Here is a 20,933-nt window from a genome sequence, read left to right as displayed (position 1 = left end):
TAAAAGCAGAATTGCGTTATGGATTCCGTTTCCAGGGACCAGAACGTAATTCTCCTTTAGAGGCATTCCGTCATAATAGAATTCTATGGGCTGCATAACGGATCCGTCCCGTTTCTGCTATGCAGGGGAGTCCTCTCCGGAAGGATCTGTTATGCAGCCCATAGACTTCTATTATGACGGAATGCCTCTAAAGGAGAATTACGTTCTGGTCCCTGGTAACGGAATCCATAACGCAATTCTGCTTTTACGAGTAAACGATGCGTGAACGAGTTTCGTAACCTGAAATTCGCTCATCTCTAGATGCGACCAAAGCTGCATCCTCTAAGGCCATGGCATTATGCGGCTCTGGCAGCGGCGCGTTTCATGTCCCACGGCAGTCTAGCTCTAGTCTTGGTTGTAAAGATTGTGACATCTTTACATTTTCCTAGAACACAGTTTTTTACATTTATTTTGACGGAGCTGCTGCGATGACGACCGATGAAGCCAACACCGTATATATAAAAAAACACAACAGAAACCGATGCAATACGCCATCAACACGGCACAACGTCAGGACAGACCGCTCATGAACACTAGGGAAACTCTGGCCACCATTAACCCATGCAGTCCTAGTTTGTGTTTGAAGTGTGACCTCATCGCGACATCACTAGCTCCTCCCTCATAGCAATACCGCTTTCGTTTTGTCCCCTCCCTCGTTGTAGGCAGTCGTCTCCTGCTTTGCACCAATTTGAGTTGTGAACTTTGTAAAGAAATTTATTTGTAAGTTTCGCGGAATGAATTATAATTTGTTTTTCTGTTGTTTTTTTTTCTTCCCGTTTCGTCTGTTTCTGTGTTTGTTGTTTTATCGTTTGTTACAATAAAATGGTGAATCCGCGGCTCCAGTCGTCCTAATACCAGTCTAATGTGGCTGCTGACGCCTCTGCGTATCGTGGGAGTGCTGCTCTGGAGACATTACAAGTGGCACTTGTTCGGTTTGCTCCTGGCGCTCATTGTGCTGGTGTTTGTGGCGCTATCTTTGTATACGGTGCCAGGGGTGCTCAACCAGAGATTCCTGAACCCGGGCAAATGAAGGGTGGATCAGCTTAGATACCCCGATGCAGCATTCCATAGTGAGTCATGTGGATCTCTGAGGCAGTATCACACAGGATATGATTAGATACACAGCTCAGCAGACAGTATCACATAGGATAGGATTAGATACACAGCTCAGCAGACAGTATCACACATGATTGGCTTAGATACACAGCTCAGTAGAGGGTACGACGCATGAGATGCTAAGCTACATCAGCTTCTCACATAATAGGCAGAGCAGACACTATCACACATGATTGGCTTAGCTACATCAGCTCAGCAGACAGTATCACACATGATAGGATTAGATACACAGCTCAGCAGGCAGTATCACACATGATAGGATTAGATACACAGCTCAGCAGACAGTATGACACAGGATTAGATTAGATACACAGCTCAGCAGACAGTATCACACAGAATAGGATTAGATACACAGCTCAGCAGACAGTATCACACAGGATAGGATTAGATACACAGCTCAGCAGACAGTATCACACAGGATAGGATTAGATACACAACTCAGCAGACAGTATGACACAGGATTAGATTAGATACACAGCTCAGCAGACAGTATCACACAGAATAGGATTAGATACACAGCTCAGCAGACAGTATCACACAGGATAGGATTAGATACACAGCTCAGCAGACAGTATCACACAGGATAGGATTAGATACACAGCTCAGCAGTCAGTATCACACACGATATAATTAGATACATAGCTCAGCAGACAGTATCACACATGATAGGATTAGATACACAGCTCAGCAGACAGTATCACATAGGATAGGATTAGATACACAGCTCAGCAGACAGTATCACACATGATAGGATTAGATACACAGCTCAGCAGGCAGTATCACACATGATAGGATTAGATACACAGCTCAGAAGACGGTATCACACATGATACGATTAGATACACAGCTCAGCAGACAGTATCACACAGGATAGGATTAGATACACAGCTCAGCAGGCAGTATCACACATGATAGGATTAGATACACAGCTCAGAAGACGGTATCACACATGATACGATTAGATACACAGCTCAGCAGACAGTATCACACAGGATAGGATTAGATACACAGCTCAGCAGGCAGTATCACACATGATAGGATTAGATACACAGCTCAGAAGACGGTATCACACATGATACGATTAGATACACAGCTCAGCAGACAGTATCACACAGGATAGGATTAGATACATAGCTCAGCAGACAGTATCACACATGATAGGATTAGATACACAGCTCAGCAGGCAGTATCACACAGGATACGATTAGATACATAGCTCAGCAGACAGTATCACACATGATAGGATTAGATACGCAGCTCAGCAGACAGTATCACACAGGATAGGATTAGATACACAGCTCTGCAGACAGTATCACACAGGATAGGATTAGATACACAGCTCAGCAGACAGTATCACACATGATAAAATTAGATACACAGCTCAGCAGACAGTATCACACATGATACGATTAGATACATAGCTCAGCAGACAGTATCACACATGATACGATTAGATACACAGCTCAGCAGACAGTATCACACAGAATAGGATTAGATACACAGCTCAGCAGACAGTATCACACAGGATAGGATTAGATACACAGCTCAGCAGACAGTATCACACAGGATAGGATTAGATACACAACTCAGCAGACAGTATGACACAGGATTAGATTAGATACACAGCTCAGCAGACAGTATCACACAGAATAGGATTAGATACACAGCTCAGCAGACAGTATCACACAGGATAGGATTAGATACACAGCTCAGCAGACAGTATCACACAGGATAGGATTAGATACACAGCTCAGCAGTCAGTATCACACACGATATAATTAGATACATAGCTCAGCAGACAGTATCACACATGATAGGATTAGATACACAGCTCAGCAGACAGTATCACATAGGATAGGATTAGATACACAGCTCAGCAGACAGTATCACACATGATAGGATTAGATACACAGCTCAGAAGACGGTATCACACATGATACGATTAGATACACAGCTCAGCAGACAGTATCACACAGGATAGGATTAGATACACAGCTCAGCAGACGGAATCACACATGATATGATTAGATACGCAGCTCAGCAGACAGTATCACACAGGATAGGATTAGATACACAGCTCTGCAGGCAGTATCACACATGATAGGATTAGATACACAGCTCAGAAGACGGTATCACACATGATACGATTAGATACACAGCTCAGCAGACAGTATCACACAGGATAGGATTAGATACACAGCTCAGCAGACGGAATCACACATGATAAAATTAGATACACAGCTCAGCAGACAGTATCACACATGATACGATTAGATACATAGCTCAGCAGACAGTATCACACATGATAGGATTAGATACACAGCTCAGCAGGCAGTATCACACAGGATACGATTAGATACACAGCTCAGCAGGCAGTATCACACATGATAGGATTAGATACGCAGCTCAGCAGACAGTATCACACAGGATAGGATTAGATACACAGCTCTGCAGACAGTATCACACAGGATAGGATTAGATACACAGCTCAGCAGACAGTATCACACATGATAAAATTAGATACACAGCTCAGCAGACAGTATCACACATGATACGATTAGATACATAGCTCAGCAGACAGTATCACACATGATACGATTAGATACACAGCTCAGCAGACAGTATCACACATGATAGAATCACACTCAGCAGAATGCAGCAACATAATTCTCTGGAAAGTAGTGTCCGGCAGTAGGTGGCATCTAGCAGGGAATGCTGAGAGTTGTAGTTTCACCTCAGTATTGATTTGGCTCAGTGGTTAGCACTGGTGCCTTGCAGCGCTGGGATCCTGAATCCGACCATGGACAATATCTGCACGGAGTTAGTATGTTCTCCCCATGTTTGTGTGGGTTTCCTCCGGGTTCTCTAGTTTCCTCCCACACTCCAAAAATATGTGAGAAAGTCATATACCAAGAACTGCATATGGAGCAGCATTTAACTATAGGTTACAAGATATCCCCTATCCACAGCTGAGAGGGGGTTCAACCAACGGATCCCAACCGATCCCGAGAACAGGGGTCCTGAGTTCTCCAAATGAATGGAGCGGTGATGAGCATGCCCCTGCTGCTCCATGCATTCTCAATGGAACTGCTGATGGTAGCTGTCCTTGACTATGTGCCGCAGTCTCATACAGAACAAATAGACTGTCAGGGAGCATGCTCGACTGGCGCTCCATTTGGTAGCCCATTCTAGCTACAGGTAGGAGTCCCAGCAGTCTGACCCCCACTGATCAGTTAGTTATCCTCCATCCTGTAGATAGGGGATAACTTCTTCTAAGGGGAGCTCCCCTTTAAGTGAAAGCAGAAGCTCATGTGTTTTACTCAAAATGACTTTCCGAGGGCACAATGTGGACGACTACGCCCTGGGACACAAATATTTGGAGGGATCGGTTCCTTTATCATGTGACTGTTTTTCTAGTCTGAGCTTTGTAATGATGGTTTGACTCATTCACACTGGAGTAAAGAACATGTCTGAAGACAAAATACAACCAGTGTCCTGTGCTTCTTTCTCACCGGAGGCTGAACACACAACTCCCCCCTTGGTATGAAGACCAGAATGCAGAATGTCTACGTTGAACATCACTCAACACATGACCATGGTCCAAACACCAGTTTTATTGGTCAGACAAAAGAGGACAAAAAGGCGAGAGTCCAGTGTATAACCTGCTTATTATCAGCTGTGGGCCAGTCGTATATCAACCACCTTCAGGTCCCAGGATCAGGGGTGGACCATGTCCACCTGCAGGATCTGAGTGGGAGGAATCTCCAGTTCTGCATTGATCTAAAAATCAAAAGAGACACAAGTTCTGAGCATTCACAGAAGGCAGAGATGCCGTACCCATGGCGGTGCCCTAAAACAGTACAACTCATTTCTGACTAGGGACACGAGTCTTTAGAAGTAATTGCTAAATGCCTTGTATCATATTTCACATGTACTGTATTACAACTCCCAACGTCCCCTCCTACCTGGCAGGGTATAAGTGTTGTCATATACTGAGGACTGAGAGGTCTGGTATGGCACATGCTAAAAAAGGTGTCAGAAACTGATATGGACCATGCTGAGGCCATCACGAGTAGGTATGAAAGGTGCAGGGGAGGCACTGATTGTGTCCTCTGTGCACCATTCCCATCTACTCATGAAGGATGCTTAGGTTTTGGATCTGCCTTTTGAGCAGGAGATATATATAGGTTACATTAAGGATGGAGGGGAGACAGATGGAGTATTTCCTGCCTCTCTGCATACAAGGCCGTAATTTCAGTTTTGGTGAAATCCCTGTATTTTGATGGGTGAATACACCGACCCCGACATAAAACAGGACTTACCCATTTTCCTGTCACATCACTGGACCCCACACTAGCGCCAGTATAATACACCGCAGGGTCCGGGTATATCGCCTTACCTTGGAGTTGAGGTACTGATGTAATAACATTCGCAGTTCTGTGTTCTGCTGTCTCAGAGCGGACGTTTCAGTAATCAATTGGGATCGACTGGTCAGGACATCGCTGAAAGTTTTTAAACACACACACACACATATTAAACCTAATTATAATACTGAGTCACTCTAGTCACATCCAAAGCTGCAGTCACAATCCGGTAGAACAGGGTTGACACTTCTAGATAAGCTTAGATGAGATCCTATGATGCCCTCTGTTGCTCTGCGCTATGAGAGACAGCTTTTTCTACGTATAACATGGTATAAACACGCCATCTCCTGCAGTGCGGTACAGCAGAGGACGCTCTGTGGACAACCCATGAGGTACTGGTGACATACATCATTCCTACAGCAAAACAGCACCATGAGACTACATGAGGTGGAGGACACAAGGTACCACACATACTAATACATCTCCATGGCGGATTCCAGGGCGTCCCAGGCCTTGAGCTGTGATGGCGGGATGACCTGTGCGGCTGTGCTCCAGTAGGCGGCATCCTCGCTGTTGTCCCGCTCTTCTGTCCCCATCAGTCTCAAGTGTGGCTTCTCCCTAAAAGTAATTTACACATAAAGGGACATTATCACAATTGCCCCATCCTGGGGTAATGCTCCAGGGGGAGGGGTGACAATTATAAAAGGTGCACTGTCCCCATGGACTTCTTGATCACCTAAGTCAGCTCTTAATAGAAAACCTGACACCTACCTCTGGTGATGGACCTCCATGGTGAAGGCTCTCAGCGCCCGCAGAACATCATTAGGGTGTATGAGGTCAGATGGGTGGAATGTCTGGAGATGGCTCTTATCTGACTCTTCAGGTCCTAGGTCATCATCCTTAAACAGAACAGATGAGGGTGTCTATAGGTTGGGTCCCTATTGGAACAGTGCATCTCTAGGATGTCCTATAAATGATGAACCTAGCCAGTGCACCAATCAGAAGCCAGATACCTCCTGAGTTCCCGCCTCCTAGGAGCCACTAAGTGGATGGGAAGCTTCTCCTACCTGTAGAGGTTGTCCTTGCTGCTGTCTGTACTTCAGGAAAAAGTCCACAAGTTTGTAGACGTCGTCTTCCACTTCTATCTGAAGAGCCTGTATGGTGGGCACATGATTACATAATGAGTCACACAACGGGGGGAACAAGTCTGAGCAGAGAAGTGATAAATGTGGGTGTATGAGTGAGGGTGCTTAGGTTATTCCATACCTCCCATTAGCTATAATAGAGCGTGGATGCACACGTGACTATAGGGAACATGGATGAAAGAGGAGCTGGGGGTCACTGGGGCCCACCACTACTCCACAGTCCCATATTAAGGGCCTCTATAGGGTCTATAGCCTCAAGTAAAGTCTCCTTAGGGTCTATAGTCCCACATTCACTCTATAGGGTTTGTAGCCCCATATTAAGTCCATCTAGACCCCGGAAGGTCTACAGTCCCATACGGACTATCTGCCCATACCCCAAATATGGTGTCCAGTCGTATGAGGGAGCGCTCGTCTTTTTCCAGCGGAGACAGCAGCTGCACCAGTTTATTCTCTATCAGGAATCCCTGGGAAAAGTAAATGAGTAATGACATCACAGAACCGGTATGCAGCCTCATATACAAGGTGGTGACAGATTAACCCCCTCCTCCCCCGATGACTTACAGACTCGTCACACAGAACTTCCAGAATCTGCTTCACCGTCCGAGGAGAAAACGGCTGAGAAGGATCGGAGGGTTCCTGGTCATCGGGTGTCACTGGATCATGGCTGCCCCCTGTGTGTGATATAAGAGGGGACGTTAGAGAACCAATAATCCGGTCATCTCCTTCGCCTCCTGTCCGGTCTCATATTGCAGTCAAAACTTCAGGTTCCTCCCTCCTTCTCACAAACCTTCGATCTGACTCGTCTGTAAGGCAGCTGGCTGTTGCAGGAGCCCTCCCCCACTGCCCTCAATGCTTGCAGATCACAAGTGATTCCCACCTGACACTCTCATCACTTGCTGGGCCAGCATGCTGGCTGTCTTCTGTTCCTTGGCTTTCACCACCAGTGGCCCAATGTTATCCATGAACCACAGGTCCGGTGCCGTCCATGGCAGTCCCAGCTGCTGTTCGTGTATGATGCGGTCGACCTCCAGCGCCTTTTGCACCAGCTGCTTCATCTCCTCCTCGTTCATCACCCAGATGTCATGGAACTTCTTTGCGTCCACAGCTGCAAAATGCCTGTTTACAGAGATGTGCGAGTTCACTGTTCTGCTGATTGTTAGTGGAAACAGTCGGCAAGCTTGTCAGCAATCTCCAATCAGACAGGGTGGGCCGACCTCATTTTCTTCTGCAGCTCTCTGTACTGCTCCGCGATCCTCTTGAAGTCGTCGGTCAGGGCCTGGTTCTCCTCTTTGCACTGTTTGATTTGTTTCTCCAGCTTTATCTTGAGGTTGTTCAGGACGTCCTGCAATCTGAAAAAGGAGAGCACAGGCATGAGGGGTCTGGGTGAGGGACCAGCTAGGGTCCTGCTGACACCATGTATCAGCCTGGGGTACAGGACAGAGGTTTGTGCTGCCGCCACTGTTCCCTCTCAGCTGCGCGACAGTACGGCTCTGCTGCTCAGAAGCCCTGTTCAAGGACAGTGTGCTCCTGTGCAGGCCCATCAATGATCAGGCAGACAGTGTGCTCCTGTGCAGGCCCATCAATGATCAGGCAGACAGTGTGCTCCTGTGCAGGCCCATCAATGATCATTCAGACAGTGTGCTCCTGTGCAGGCCCATCAATGATCAGGCAGACGTTGTGCTCCTGTGCAGGCCCATCAATGATCAGGCAGACAGTGTGCTCCTGTGCAGGCCCATCAATGATCAGGCAGACAGTGTGCTCCTGTGCAGGCCCATCAATGATCAGGCAGACAGTGTGCTCCTGTGCAGGCCCATCAATGATCAGGCAGACAGTGTGCTCCTGTGCAGGCCCATCAATGATCAGGCAGACAGTGTGCTCCTGTGCAGGCCCATCAATGATCAGGCAGACAGTGTGCTCCTGTGCAGGCCCATCAATGATCAGGCAGACAGTGTGCTCCTGTGCAGGCCCATCAATGATCAGGCAGACAGTGTGCTCCTGTGCAGGCCCATCAATGATCAGGCAGACAGTGTGCTCCTGTGCAGGCCCATCAATGATCAGGCAGACAGTGCGCTCCTGTGCAGGCCCATCAATGATCAGGCAGACAGTGCGCTCCTGTGCAGGCCCATCAATGATCAGGCAGACAGTGCGCTCCTGTGCAGGCCCATCAATGATCAGGCAGACAGTGCGCTCCTGTGCAGGCCCATCAATGATCAGGCAGACAGTGCGCTCCTGTGCAGGCCCATCAATGATCAGGCAGACAGTGCGCTCCTGTGCAGGCCCATCAATGATCAGGCAGACAGTGCGCTCCTGTGCAGTCCCATCAATGATCAGGCAGACAGTGCGCTCCTGTGCAGTCCCATCAATGATCAGGCAGTCAGTGCGCTCCTGTGCAGGCCCATCAATGATCAGGCAGACAGTGCGCTCCTGTGCAGGCCCATCAATGATCAGGCAGACAGTGTGCTCCTGTGCAGGCCCATCAGTGATCAGGCAGACAGTGTGCTCCTGTGCAGGCCCATCAATGATCAGGCAGAGCGCTCACTTCCACTGACCTGCACCAGGAATCCTAATATTAACCGTCTGACTGCCCTAGACAACCAGGGATCCTGAAAGTAACCCCTTCACTGCTTTAAGCCACTGGAATAAACTCCGCTCTGCCCTAAACAAACAGGTACACAGACATAAGAACCATCATTGCCCTAGACCATCATGGATACAGGCATTAACCCCTTTACTGCCCTAAACCATCATGGATACAGGCATTAACCCCTTTACTGCCCTAGACCATCATGGATACAGGCATTAACCCCTTTACTGCCCTAGACCATCATGGATACAGGCATTAACCCCTTTACTGCCCTAGACCATCATGGATACAGGCATTAACCCCTTTACTGCCCTAGACCATCATGGATACAAGCATTAACCCCTTTACTGCCCTAAATCATCATAGATACAGACATTAACCCCTTTAGTGCCCTAGACCAGCAGGTATTTAGACATTAAAACTTTCACTACTGCAGACCACCGGCAAGAATACAGACATTAAACCCTTTATTGCCTTAGACCACCATGTATACAGACATCAACCCTTTTACGGCCCGAGGTCACCAGAAATACAGACATTAACCAATTTACTGCCCTAGACAATTGGGGTTACAGACATTAACCCTATTACAGCCCTAGACCACCAGAAATACAATCGCTAATCCCTTTAAGATCAAAGATACATATGTTAACCCCTTTACTGCCTAGATCCCCAGGGATACAGACATTAACTGGACTGGCCTAGACCACCAGCGATAAATACATTGACTCCTTTACTTCCCTAGACCACCAGGGATAAAGACACTGACCCTTCTACTGCCCTAGACCATCAGAGACACAGATGTTAACCCTTTTATACCCTAGACCACCAGGGATATAGACACTAACCCATTTATTACCTTAGACTACCAGGGATAAAAAAATTGACCCTTTTACTGATCTAGACCACCAGAGATACAGATGTTAACTCCTTTACTGCCCTAGTCCACCAGGGATACACACATTAACCCTTTACAGCCCTAGACCACCACAGATAGAGATTGATTCCTTTACTGTCCTGACTGAAAGCAAATATATTGAAAATAGTGAGGCATTAAAGGGGCAGTAAAGGGATTAATCTTTATCTGTGGTGGTCTAGGGCTGTAAAGGGTTAATTTGTGTATCCCTGGTGGTCTAGGGCAGTAAAAGGGTCAATGTATTTATCCCTGGTAGTCTAAGGAAATAAATGGGTTAGTGTCTATATCCCTGGTGGTCTAGGGCAGTAAAATGGTTAACACCTGTGTCTCTGATGGTCTAGAACAGTAGAAGGGTCAGAGGCTTTATCCCTGGTGGTCTAGGCCAGGTAATGTCTGTATCCCTGGGGGTCTAGGCAGTAAAGGGGTTAACATCTGTATCTTTGATGGTCTAGAACAGTAGAAGGGTCAGAGGCTTTATCCCTGGTGGTCTAGGCCAGTTAATGTCTGTATCCCTGGGGGTCTAGGCAGTAAACGGGTTAACATCTGTATCTTTGATGATCTTAAAGGGATTAATGTTTGTATTTCGGGTGGTTTAGGGCTGTAATGGGGTTAATACCTGCAACTCCAATTGTCAAGGGCAGTAAATCGGTTAATATCTGTATTTCCGTGACCTACGATAGGGCAGTAAAGGGATTAACTTCTGTATCCATCCCCGCCCCCTGCGCCACTCCTGGTCCCCCTACCGTCGCTGCTGCTTCTCCCTGTGCGCGGATGAAAACATCCTGAGTCGGGGGGAGCAGCCAATGGCAGACGGCGACAGGGACGAGCCTCCCTAGCATCGCGGGTGATGCTTGGGAGCCTTGTCCCCATCCCTGCCTGCCATTGGTTGCAACCCCCCACCCGAAACTGGAAGTTTTAATCCGCGCACGTGGAGAAGCAGCAGCGGCGGAAGGGGGACTAGGAGCGGCCAGGTAAGTATATTCATTGTAAGGGGCCCGGCATATGGGGGAAGGGGGGGGGGGGCAGTTTAAAGTAATGGATAACCCCTTTAAAACACTAAGTATATTAGAAGGTTGCAGAGCTCAATAGAGGAGCTGACCCCTTTAACTTTGGGGGGGGGGGGGCGCGGCAGTTACCGTGTGATCCTCCTCTTCTGCTGGGACTTGGTGATGGTGTTCTCCTCGTCCCTCTTCTTCAGCACCTGGAAGTTGTACTCCAGCTTCTCCTGATTCAGCTGGTACGTGGCCTTCATCTGCTGCAGCTGCTGCTGGAGGATCTGCGCCCCCCACCAGGGAAACAGAGGGGTAAAGATCAGACTGGAGGAGGGGGCACTCACTCAGATACCAATACGCTGTATGTGCACCCCTGACCACCACACTTACAGGAGGTCCCATTCTACGGCCATGGATATTATGTCGCCCCCTCCTTTCGGTGTCTGTCAAAATCTGTGCCCCATTTAGGAGGTCAGGCCCTGATATTGGGGGAGAAGGTATGGGGCCGAGGTCAGGGCTCCGAGCATCCACACCCCATGTCTGTATGGAGCTCGCAGAGGGGCGCAGTCAGACAGGAACGCCCCCAAACTGTTACCACAAGGCTGAGTAACACCGGAGTAACACCGGGGAACGCTCCACCTGTAGTAACCCCTGCGCACTGACCTGTACTTCTGTCTCCAGCTTTATCTTGATCATGTTGTATTCCTCGCCGTCCTGCACCCGGAGCCGGTTCAACTGCTGCTCGTACTCCTCCACCTTCTTCATCCTGTTCATGAGGCCCTGCAGCTACAGAGACAGAGCAGAGTCCTGGACATTATACACGCCGCAGTCCTGGACATTATACACGCCGCAGTCCTGGACATTATACACGCCGCAGTCCTGGACATTATACACGCCGCAGTCCTGGACATTATACACGCCGCAGTCCTGGACATTACATTATACACCGCACAGTCCTGGACATTACACAGCGCACAGTCCTGGACATTATACAGCGCACAGTCCTGGACATTATACAGCGCACAGTCCTGGACATTATACACGCCGCAGTCCTGGACATTATACAGCGCAGAGTCCTGGACATTATACAGCGCACAGTCCTGGACATTATACAGCGCACAGTCCTGGACATTATACACCGCACAGTCCTGGACATTATACACGGCACAGTCCTGGACATTATACACGGCACAGTCCTGGACATTATACAGCGCACAGTCCTGGACATTATACACGCCGCAGTCCTGGACATTATACAGCGCACAGTCCTGGACATTATACAGCGCACAGTCCTGGACATTATACACCGCACAGTCCTGGACATTATACACCGCACAGTCCTGGACATTACACAGCGCACAGTCCTGGACATTATACACCGCACAGTCCTGGACATTATACACGGCACAGTCCTGGACATTATACACGGCACAGTCCTGGACATTATACACGGCACAGTCCTGGACATTATACAGCGCACAGTCCTGGACATTATACACGCCGCAGTCCTGGACATTATACAGCGCAGAGTCCTGGACATTATACAGCGCACAGTCCTGGACATTATACAGCGCACAGTCCTGGACATTATACACCGCACAGTCCTGGACATTATACACCGCACAGTCCTGGACATTACACAGCGCACAGTCCTGGACATTATACACCGCACAGTCCTGGACATTATACACGGCACAGTCCTGGACATTATACACGGCACAGTCCTGGACATTATACACCGCACAGTCCTGGACATTATACAGCGCACAGTCCTGGACATTATACACCGCACAGTCCTGGACATTACACAGCGCACAGTCCTGGACATTATACACCGCACAGTCCTGAACATTATACAGCGCACAGTCCTGGACATTATACACGCACAGTCCTGGACATTATACACCGCACAGTCCTGTACATTACACACCGCACAGTCCTGGACATTATACAGCGCACAGTCCTGGACATTATACACCGCACGGTCCTGGACATTATACACCGCACAGTCCTGGACATTATACACGGCACGGTCCTGGACATTATACAGCGCACAGTCCTGGACATTATACACGGCACAGTCCTGTACATTATACACGGCACAGTCCTGGACATTATACAGCGCACAGTCCTGGACATTATACAGCGCACAGTCCTGGACATTATACAGCGCACAGTCCTGGACATTATACTCCGCACAGTCCCGCACTCACCTCCTGCTCACATCTCTGCTCCGTTCTCTGCTCCCACTTCTTCTGACTCTTACTTAGAAGCTCTCGTCGCTCCTGATCAAATGCTTTCTGGGTAAAATATGGAGCAATAGTCCGATGGTCAGAAGCGGTTTCTTCCTCTCATTATATCGGATTGGGGAAGGGCTGAGATACATGCCGTACCTCGGTCTGCAGCAGCTCCTCGCGGTACGTCTTGCCCAGGCTCCTGACCTGCTCCTCCATCCTCTCGATCAGCAGGCTGATGTCCTCGCCCTGCTTCTTCAGGTCCTTCACGTACTGGTCGTCCTTCCTCTTCAGCTCCTGGAGGGGATTCAGCAGAAGACGGTCAGGAGCCCAGCACTGTATGGTGGGGGGGCTGTAACGGGGGAGGGGGTCACCTACCTGCTGCAGCTCCCCGATCAGGCCGTTCTTCTCCTCGATCAGCTGGCCGCAGTGCTGCTGCTGCGAGTTCAGCAATGTCCACAGCTCCTGCGCGATCCTCCGCTCACCGCTCCGCAGCCATTTCTCGGTGACGTCTTCAAATTTCTCAAAACTGCTCTTGGCCTCATTGTCAATTTTCTCCACCCTGAAGCCCCCCCAAAAATAATAGAAATCAGATGGATGGGGGTGGTCCTCCGCCTGGAGGCAGTGGTTGAGGACCCCCGTTCTGAACATAGGTTCGGGCCCCAGAGGTATCAGGCACCACATCCTGGGGACACCCTTTAAGTGGTGGTCCGCTCACCTCCTCCTCCTCAGCTCCTCCTCCTCCGCCCGTCGCTGCGTCTCTCTGCCATCAGCCGCCACCTGGATGTTCGTCACCAGCTGCGTCCCATCGGTCACCAGTTTGCTCAGTCTCTAAAGCAGGAAATGAACCCAAAATGACTTGGGGGGGGTCGCAGCATCTACCACAGGAGGTAGGCAGGTCCACCGCCCCAGAGGAGACCCCAGAGAAGTGACATCGCCCTGCTGGATTGTGCAGTGTACAAAAATGTGTTGCAACCAGGAAACCATCAGCAAGCAGGCCGACAACGAAAGGTTCCGTCACAGCTTTATCTATCATAATAATGAGAATTCGTCTGATCTGTAGGGGCATCAGGGGTAACACTGACCCTCGGGGCCTCCGCCTACCAGTAGAGGGGCAGCTTGCTGATGGTTTCCTACACTGAGCAACATGAAGGCTACGTCCTTTATACACACACGTGTTCTTGGGTCCAGTAAATGGAGCTTAATCACTGTCTACTGAGAAGATCTACAACTTTCTAATGCACTGCATGAATCTATGTCTCATCAGTTTTAAGATCACTGATTGCTTTCAGTGAATGTGAGACTTGACTGTTTGCTTCCAGAGGCTGAGAACCTGCACAACGACTTATAGAAGAGGATTCTTTACGGTAAGAGCAGTGAGACTATGGAGCTCTCTGCCTGAGGAGGTGGTGATGGTGAGTACAATAAAGGAATTCAGGAGGGGCCTGGATGTATTTCTGGAGTGTAATAATATTACAGGTTATAGCTACTAGAGAGGGGTCGCTGATCCAGGGAGATATTCTGATTGCCTGATTGGAGTCGGGAAGGAAGTTTTTATTCCCCTAAAGTGGAGAAAATTGGCTTCTACCTCACAGTTTTTTTTTTGCCTTCCTCTGGATCAACTTGCAGGATGACAGGCCGAACTGGAGGGACAGAGGCTTCTTCAGCCTTATAAACTGTTACTCAAAAAAGCAGCTGACGACTGTGTCCACCAGGTGGCGATCTGCTCCTCTAATGTTGTCTATATTACATACATGTCATAGAGGTATAATGACACTACTATCTAATACAAGCTGTGTCTCCACTTCTAAAATCTCTTATGGGGGCGCTGTGGATGTCACTGTTATGGGGGCGCTGTGGATGTCACTGTTATGGGGGCGCTGTGGATGTCACTGTTATGGGGGCGCTGTGGATGTCACTGTTATGGGGGCGCTGTGGATGTCACTGTTATGGGGGCGCTGTGGATGTCACTGTTATGGGGACGCTGTGGATGTCACTGTTATGGGGGCGCTGTGGATGTCACTGTTATGGGGGCGCTGTGGATGTCACTGTTATGGGGGCGCTGTGGATGTCACTGTTATGGGGACGCTGTGGATGTCACTGTTATGGGGACGCTGTGGATGTCACTGTTATGGGGACGCTGTGGATGTCACTGTTATGGGGACGCTGTGGATGTCACTGTTATGGGGACGCTGTGGATGTCACTGTTATGGGGACGCTGTGGATGTCACTGTTATGGGGGCACTGTGGATGTCACTGTTATGGGGGCGCTGTGGATGTCACTGTTATGGGGGCGCTGTGGATGTCACTGTTATGGGGGCGCTGTGGATGTCACTGTTATGGGGGCGCTGTGGATGTCACTGTTATGGGGGGCGCTGTGGATGTCACTGTTATGGGGGCACTGTGGAGGTCACTGTTATGGGAGCACTGTGGATGTCACTGTTATGGGAGCGCTGTGGATGCCACTGTTATGGGGGCGCTGTGGATGTCACTGTTATGGGGGCGCTGTGGATGTCACTGTTATGGGGGGCGCTGTGGATGTCACTGTTATGGGGGCACTGTGGAGGTCACTGTTATGGGAGCACTGTGGATGTCACTGTTATGGGGGCGCTGTGGATGTCACTGTTATGGGGGCGCTGTGGATGTCACTGTTATGGGGGGCGCTGTGGATGTCACTGTTATGGGGGCACTGTGGAGGTCACTGTTATGGGAGCGCTGTGGGTGTCACTGTTATGGGGGCGCTGTGGATGCCACTGTTATGGGGGCGCTGTGGATGTCACTATTGGGGGGCATTCTGTGTTATGAATAGAATGCTAGAATGACAGTGTATACTGAGATAACGGCAGAGCACACAGACATGTAGTGGTATGATTTACCAGCCATCCAGGCCCAGCAAGCACTTACCTGCCTGCTGTCCTCCACCTGCTTGTAGCTCCTGCGGGGCGTCTCTTTATGTTCCAGTACGGAGCTGGGGTCCTCGCCCAGAGCCTCCCTGCAGCAGACAAGAACACCCTGTGACGGACACATCACCGCTGAGAGGGCTCTGCTACATCCGGGGAGAAGTAGTGTAAGTCTCCCATAATGCAATGCAGTAGAGCGAAGAGGCCTGGAGAGCTGTGGATGCAGCTTCGGAGGTGAGTGGAGCGTATGACATGATGCTAGTCCTGGTCAGCACATGTAACCACTGACTGGAGGCCTCGTTCACATTGCCGTTTCCCATTTTCCTCGGACAGCGCACGCTCCCGTTGATCTTTGGCCTTGTTCCCCTTCTCATTCCCATTTGAAATCTGTCAAAAAATCCGTCCGTGTTTGATCCGTGATGTCAATGAAGGATCCGTGTTTGGTCCGTGTGTCGTCTATATTCCACGGACAGCGCGTCTCCTACCAGCGGTCAGTGATAAACGGACCAAACACGGACAGAACATCGATGTCATCCGTGTTGTGTCAGTGATTTTTCACGGACCCATAGACTTTAATGGGCGTGTTTGGTCCACGTCATTCGTGCGTGTGTCTAGGATGCGGAGAGCTCACGTCAGTGAGAAACGGAAATGTGAACGAAGCCTTAATTAGTCTGTTTACACATCCGCGGGTCCGTGAAGAAATCCCGGAGACTCGCACTACTGTCCGTGATGTGGACTGAACAGAGGTCCATGAAAAATCACTGACACAACACTGATGGCGTCCGAATACAGACGACACACTGAGGGCAAAAAACGGACACACGGACCAAACACGGATTCTTCATGAATGAAACATGGGCTGATTTTTCAGTGAACATCAATCAGACACGGAAATGTGGACAAGGCCTCGTGGACACAGTCATATCCGTATTCCTGATCGCAAACCGCAGATCCATAAAATCCGGACACCGTCCGTGTGCACGCCGCACTCCCATCACTAGACATGACTGTGGAGGAGGCAGGGGACAGCGCACGGAGGAGGCAGGGGACAGCGCACGGAGGAGGCAGGGGACAGCGCACGGAGGAGGCAGGGGACAGCGCACGGAGGAGGCAGGGGACAGCGCACGGAGGAGGCAGGGGACAGAGCACGGAGGAGGCAGGGGACAGCGCACGGAGGAGGCAGGGGACAGAGCACGGAGGAGGCAGGGGACAGCGCACGGAGGAGGCAGGGGACAGAGCACGGAGGAGGCAGGGGACAGAGCACGGAGGAGGCAGGGGACAGAGCACGGAGGAGGCAGGGGACAGAGCACGGAGGAGGCAGGGGACAGCGCACGGAGGAGGCAGGGGACAGCGCACGGAGGAGGCAGGGGACAGCGCACGGAGGAGGCAGGGGACAGCGCACGGAGGAGGCAGGGGACAGAGCACGGAGGAGGCAGGGGACAGAGCACGGAGGAGGCAGGGGACAGAGCACGGAGGAGGCAGGGGACAGAGCACGGAGGAGGCAGGGGACAGCGCACGGAGGAGGCAGGGGACAGCGCACGGAGGAGGCAGGGGACAGCGCACGGAGGAGGCAGGGGACAGAGCACGGAGGAGGCAGGGGACAGAGCACGGAGGAAGCAGGGGACAGAGCACGGAGGAGGCAGGGGACAGAGCACGGAGGAGGCAGGGGACAGAGCACGGAGGAGGCAGGGGACAGCGCACGGAGGAGGCAGGGGACAGCGCACGGAGGAGGCAGGGGACAGCGCACGGAGGAGGCAGGGGACAGCGCACGGAGGAGGCAGGGGACAGCGCACGGAGGAGGCAGGGGACAGAGCACGGAGGAGGCAGGGGACAGAGCACGGAGGAGGCAGGGGACAGAGCACGGAGGAGGCAGGGGACAGAGCACGGAGGAGGCAGGGGACAGAGCACGGAGGAGGCAGGGGACAGCGCACGGAGGAGGCAGGGGACAGCGCACGGAGGAGGCAGGGGACAGCGCACGGAGGAGGCAGGGGACAGCGCACGGAGGAGGCAGGGGACAGCGCACGGAGGAGGCAGGGGACAGCGCACGGAGGAGGCAGGGGACAGCGCACGGAGGAGGCAGGGGACAGCGCACGGAGGAGGCAGGGGACAGCGCACGGAGGAGGCAGGGGACAGCGCACGGAGGAGGCAGGGGACAGCGCACGGAGGAGGCAGGGGACAGAGCACGGAGGAGGCAGGGGACAGAGCACGGAGGAGGCAGGGGACAGCGCACGGAGGAGGCAGGGGACAGAGCACGGAGGAGGCAGGGGACAGAGCACGGAGGAGGCAGGGGACAGCGCACGGAGGAGGCAGGGGACAGCGCACGGAGGAGGCAGGGGACAGAGCACGGAGGAGGCAGGGGACAGCGCACGGAGGAGGCAGGGGACAGAGCACGGAGGAGGCAGGGGACAGAGCACGGAGGAGGCAGGGGACAGAGCACGGAGGAGGCAGGGGACAGAGCACGGAGGAGGCAGGGGACAGAGCACGGAGGAGGCAGGGGACAGCGCACGGAGGAGGCAGGGGACAGCGCACGGAGGAGGCAGGGGACAGCGCACGGAGGAGGCAGGGGACAGAGCACGGAGGAGGCAGGGGACAGAGCACGGAGGAGGCAGGGGACAGAGCACGGAGGAGGCAGGGGACAGCGCACGGAGGAGGCAGGGGACAGCACACGGAGGAGGCAGGCGACAGCACACGGAGGAGGCAGGGGACAGTGCATGGATGACATCCGTGTGCTGTCTTTTTTTTTTTGCGGCCCCTTAGAAATGACGGGGTCCGTGTGAGGCCCCGGCTGTGTCTGACCTCTGCCCCATTACTGACTGAACTCAGCCACATCTTATCAGCATCTCATGTTTCTCCTCCATCCCTAATGCTTTACACTGCAGCCCTGCTTGTTCTGATTACAACTAAACCACCTGGCTGGGGGGGGGGGCCTGTGTTTGGGGCCTCACCGCCGTTTGGCCTCTATCCTTGCTGTGATGCGGAGCCTCCGCGCTTGGATCCTCTCCTGCTGGTCCTCGGAGTCCACGGACGGTCCGGGGGTCGCCGTCTCTTCGCCGGCCATGTCTACGGAGTCCCCGAACATCGTCTCCCGAGGGGTCTGAGCTCTGACAACCACTACTGTGAACCTGAAACACAATCAGAGCAGTTGTCAGTTCCCCTCCTCCGCTCTGGAGGGGTCAGAGGCCACCAGAAATGCTGAGGGGTTTCTATATGATCTGATACATGGGGGGGGAAGCTGGAGGTCAATGAATCTGGGGTTCCCGGGCACTGTATGAGGAAATCTGGGGGCCCCTCCACCGTATAAAGGGGACTAGTGGATCTGAGGGGTGCAGCGGGGGATGGGGGGCCCGGGAATCATTGTATTAGGCGGCGCCATTTCTCACCGGTTGCCTTCAGCTGATCTCCCCGGTGCTGTTTACGTCCTGTTACTAGGAGACGCCGTACAGCCAATCACAGCGCGGCATTTCATTCCCGCAGCGAGAGGCCCCTCCCGCTTCCAGAACGCAAATACCTAATGCGCATGCGCAGCTTGGGACTGCGCTGGTCACGGCTTTGCTTCACTGCGCAAGCGCGGCCGTCTGTCATTTCTAATGGGCACTGTGCCTAACCGGGTGACGTGGAGAATAGCCTCTCAGCAGTCACGTGATGTAATCCGTGTCTAGCACTGGGTGACGGTCCCTGCTACAGGATAGGAAATACAGGCTGATGAATGGGGGTCTGCTTGGGGGGGGGGACTTGTTTTTTTGGGGCACAAGTTGTAGTGGGAGCTGGAAAAAATTCCAAATGAGGTGGAACTTGAGAAAAAAGCTCAGTTCAGCTGCAGTTTTACAGGTTTTGTTTTCGCGGCGTTGTCTATAAGGTAAAACCGACCTGTTCTCTTCATTCCTGTGGCCGGTATTAATTTTTCTGATCATTTTTAATTTTTAATTTGTTTTGTGGGGGGGGTTGGGAGGTTAAGCAATGAAAAAAGGGCAAATCATCCATTTTATTTTTTCCCCTATTACGCTGTTTGCCATATGGGATCATTTTATACTTTCGGACGGGGTGACGCCTATGATGTTTCTTTTTTTTTTTATTGTTTATTCTTATTTTGGGGAAAGGGGGTGATTTGAATTTTTATATATTTTTTATAACCTTTTTTAGGCCTAGGTCATTTCTATTTAGTAATGGAATTTGATCCATTTCTGAATCTAGAACTCAGTGCTGCCACCTAGAGGCCTGTATTGGAACATACCTGTAGTAGGCATTGAAGGCTCCGGCCTATCAATACCAGGTAATCTCAGCATGGAGAAGCTGTTACCGGCGTGGTGGGAGCCCATCGCTCCTGCATTTTCATCGCTCAGATGCTGTGGTCACATTTGAAGGGAGAAATGTCTATGATCGGTGTTATCGCTGATCGCAGACCTCGGCCTTGGGGGGTCTGCTTTGAACACCTGCTGCACTGCGGGTGCCATATTTAAAGTGATAACTTCCAGTCATCTAAAGCAGTGTTCCCCAACTCCAGCCCTCGGGGGCCCACCTTCCGGTCATGTTTTCAGGATTTCCTTAGTATTGAACAAGTGATACAATTAGTGTTGATGCATCAGGACTTACCTCAGGCATTCATTCTGTGGGATATTCGCAAATCATGACCGGTAGGTGGGTCC

At 51.3% G+C, this 20,933-nt stretch overlaps 2 protein-coding genes across 3 annotated transcripts in view; one reads left to right on the top strand and one right to left on the bottom strand.

Moving 5' to 3' along the window:
- The window catches only part of OTOF (otoferlin), a 256,471-nt gene extending 255,058 nt beyond the window's left edge, over positions 1–1,413 (top strand). Inside the window, exons 42-43 of the transcript XR_005778099.1 lie at positions 883–1,142; positions 1,266–1,413. The gene's annotated coding sequence lies outside the window, so the exon portion shown is untranslated. The remainder of the gene's footprint in view (positions 1–882; positions 1,143–1,265) is intronic.
- A 3,336-nt stretch (positions 1,414–4,749) lies between these two features.
- On the bottom strand, positions 4,750–19,777 carry DRC1 (dynein regulatory complex subunit 1). Of its 2 annotated transcripts, none has more exons than XM_040427090.1 (18): positions 19,671–19,777; positions 19,236–19,412; positions 16,295–16,382; positions 14,109–14,221; positions 13,769–13,952; positions 13,550–13,687; positions 13,370–13,456; positions 11,820–11,942; positions 11,301–11,440; positions 7,879–8,013; positions 7,542–7,780; positions 7,226–7,335; positions 7,039–7,128; positions 6,587–6,673; positions 6,291–6,418; positions 5,994–6,137; positions 5,555–5,657; positions 4,750–4,935 (listed from the first exon to the last, which is right to left on the bottom strand). In XM_040427090.1, the coding sequence occupies exons 2-18, from the start codon at positions 19,367–19,369 to the stop codon at positions 4,873–4,875; spliced, it is 2,106 nt and encodes a 701-aa protein (XP_040283024.1). In that variant the 5' UTR covers positions 19,370–19,412; positions 19,671–19,777; the 3' UTR covers positions 4,750–4,872. The 2 variants fall into 2 exon arrangements, with proteins under 2 accessions (XP_040283024.1, XP_040283025.1); XM_040427091.1 differs by having other exon boundaries at positions 6,000–6,137.
- Positions 19,778–20,933: the final 1,156 nt, after the last annotated feature.

This window comes from Bufo bufo, chromosome 4, assembly GCF_905171765.1.
Source record: "Bufo bufo chromosome 4, aBufBuf1.1, whole genome shotgun sequence".
In the NCBI taxonomy this organism is placed as follows: domain Eukaryota; kingdom Metazoa; phylum Chordata; class Amphibia; order Anura; family Bufonidae; genus Bufo; species Bufo bufo.
The sequence above is the reverse complement of the archived record's forward strand: the minus strand, read 5'-3'. Positions and strand labels throughout refer to the sequence as shown.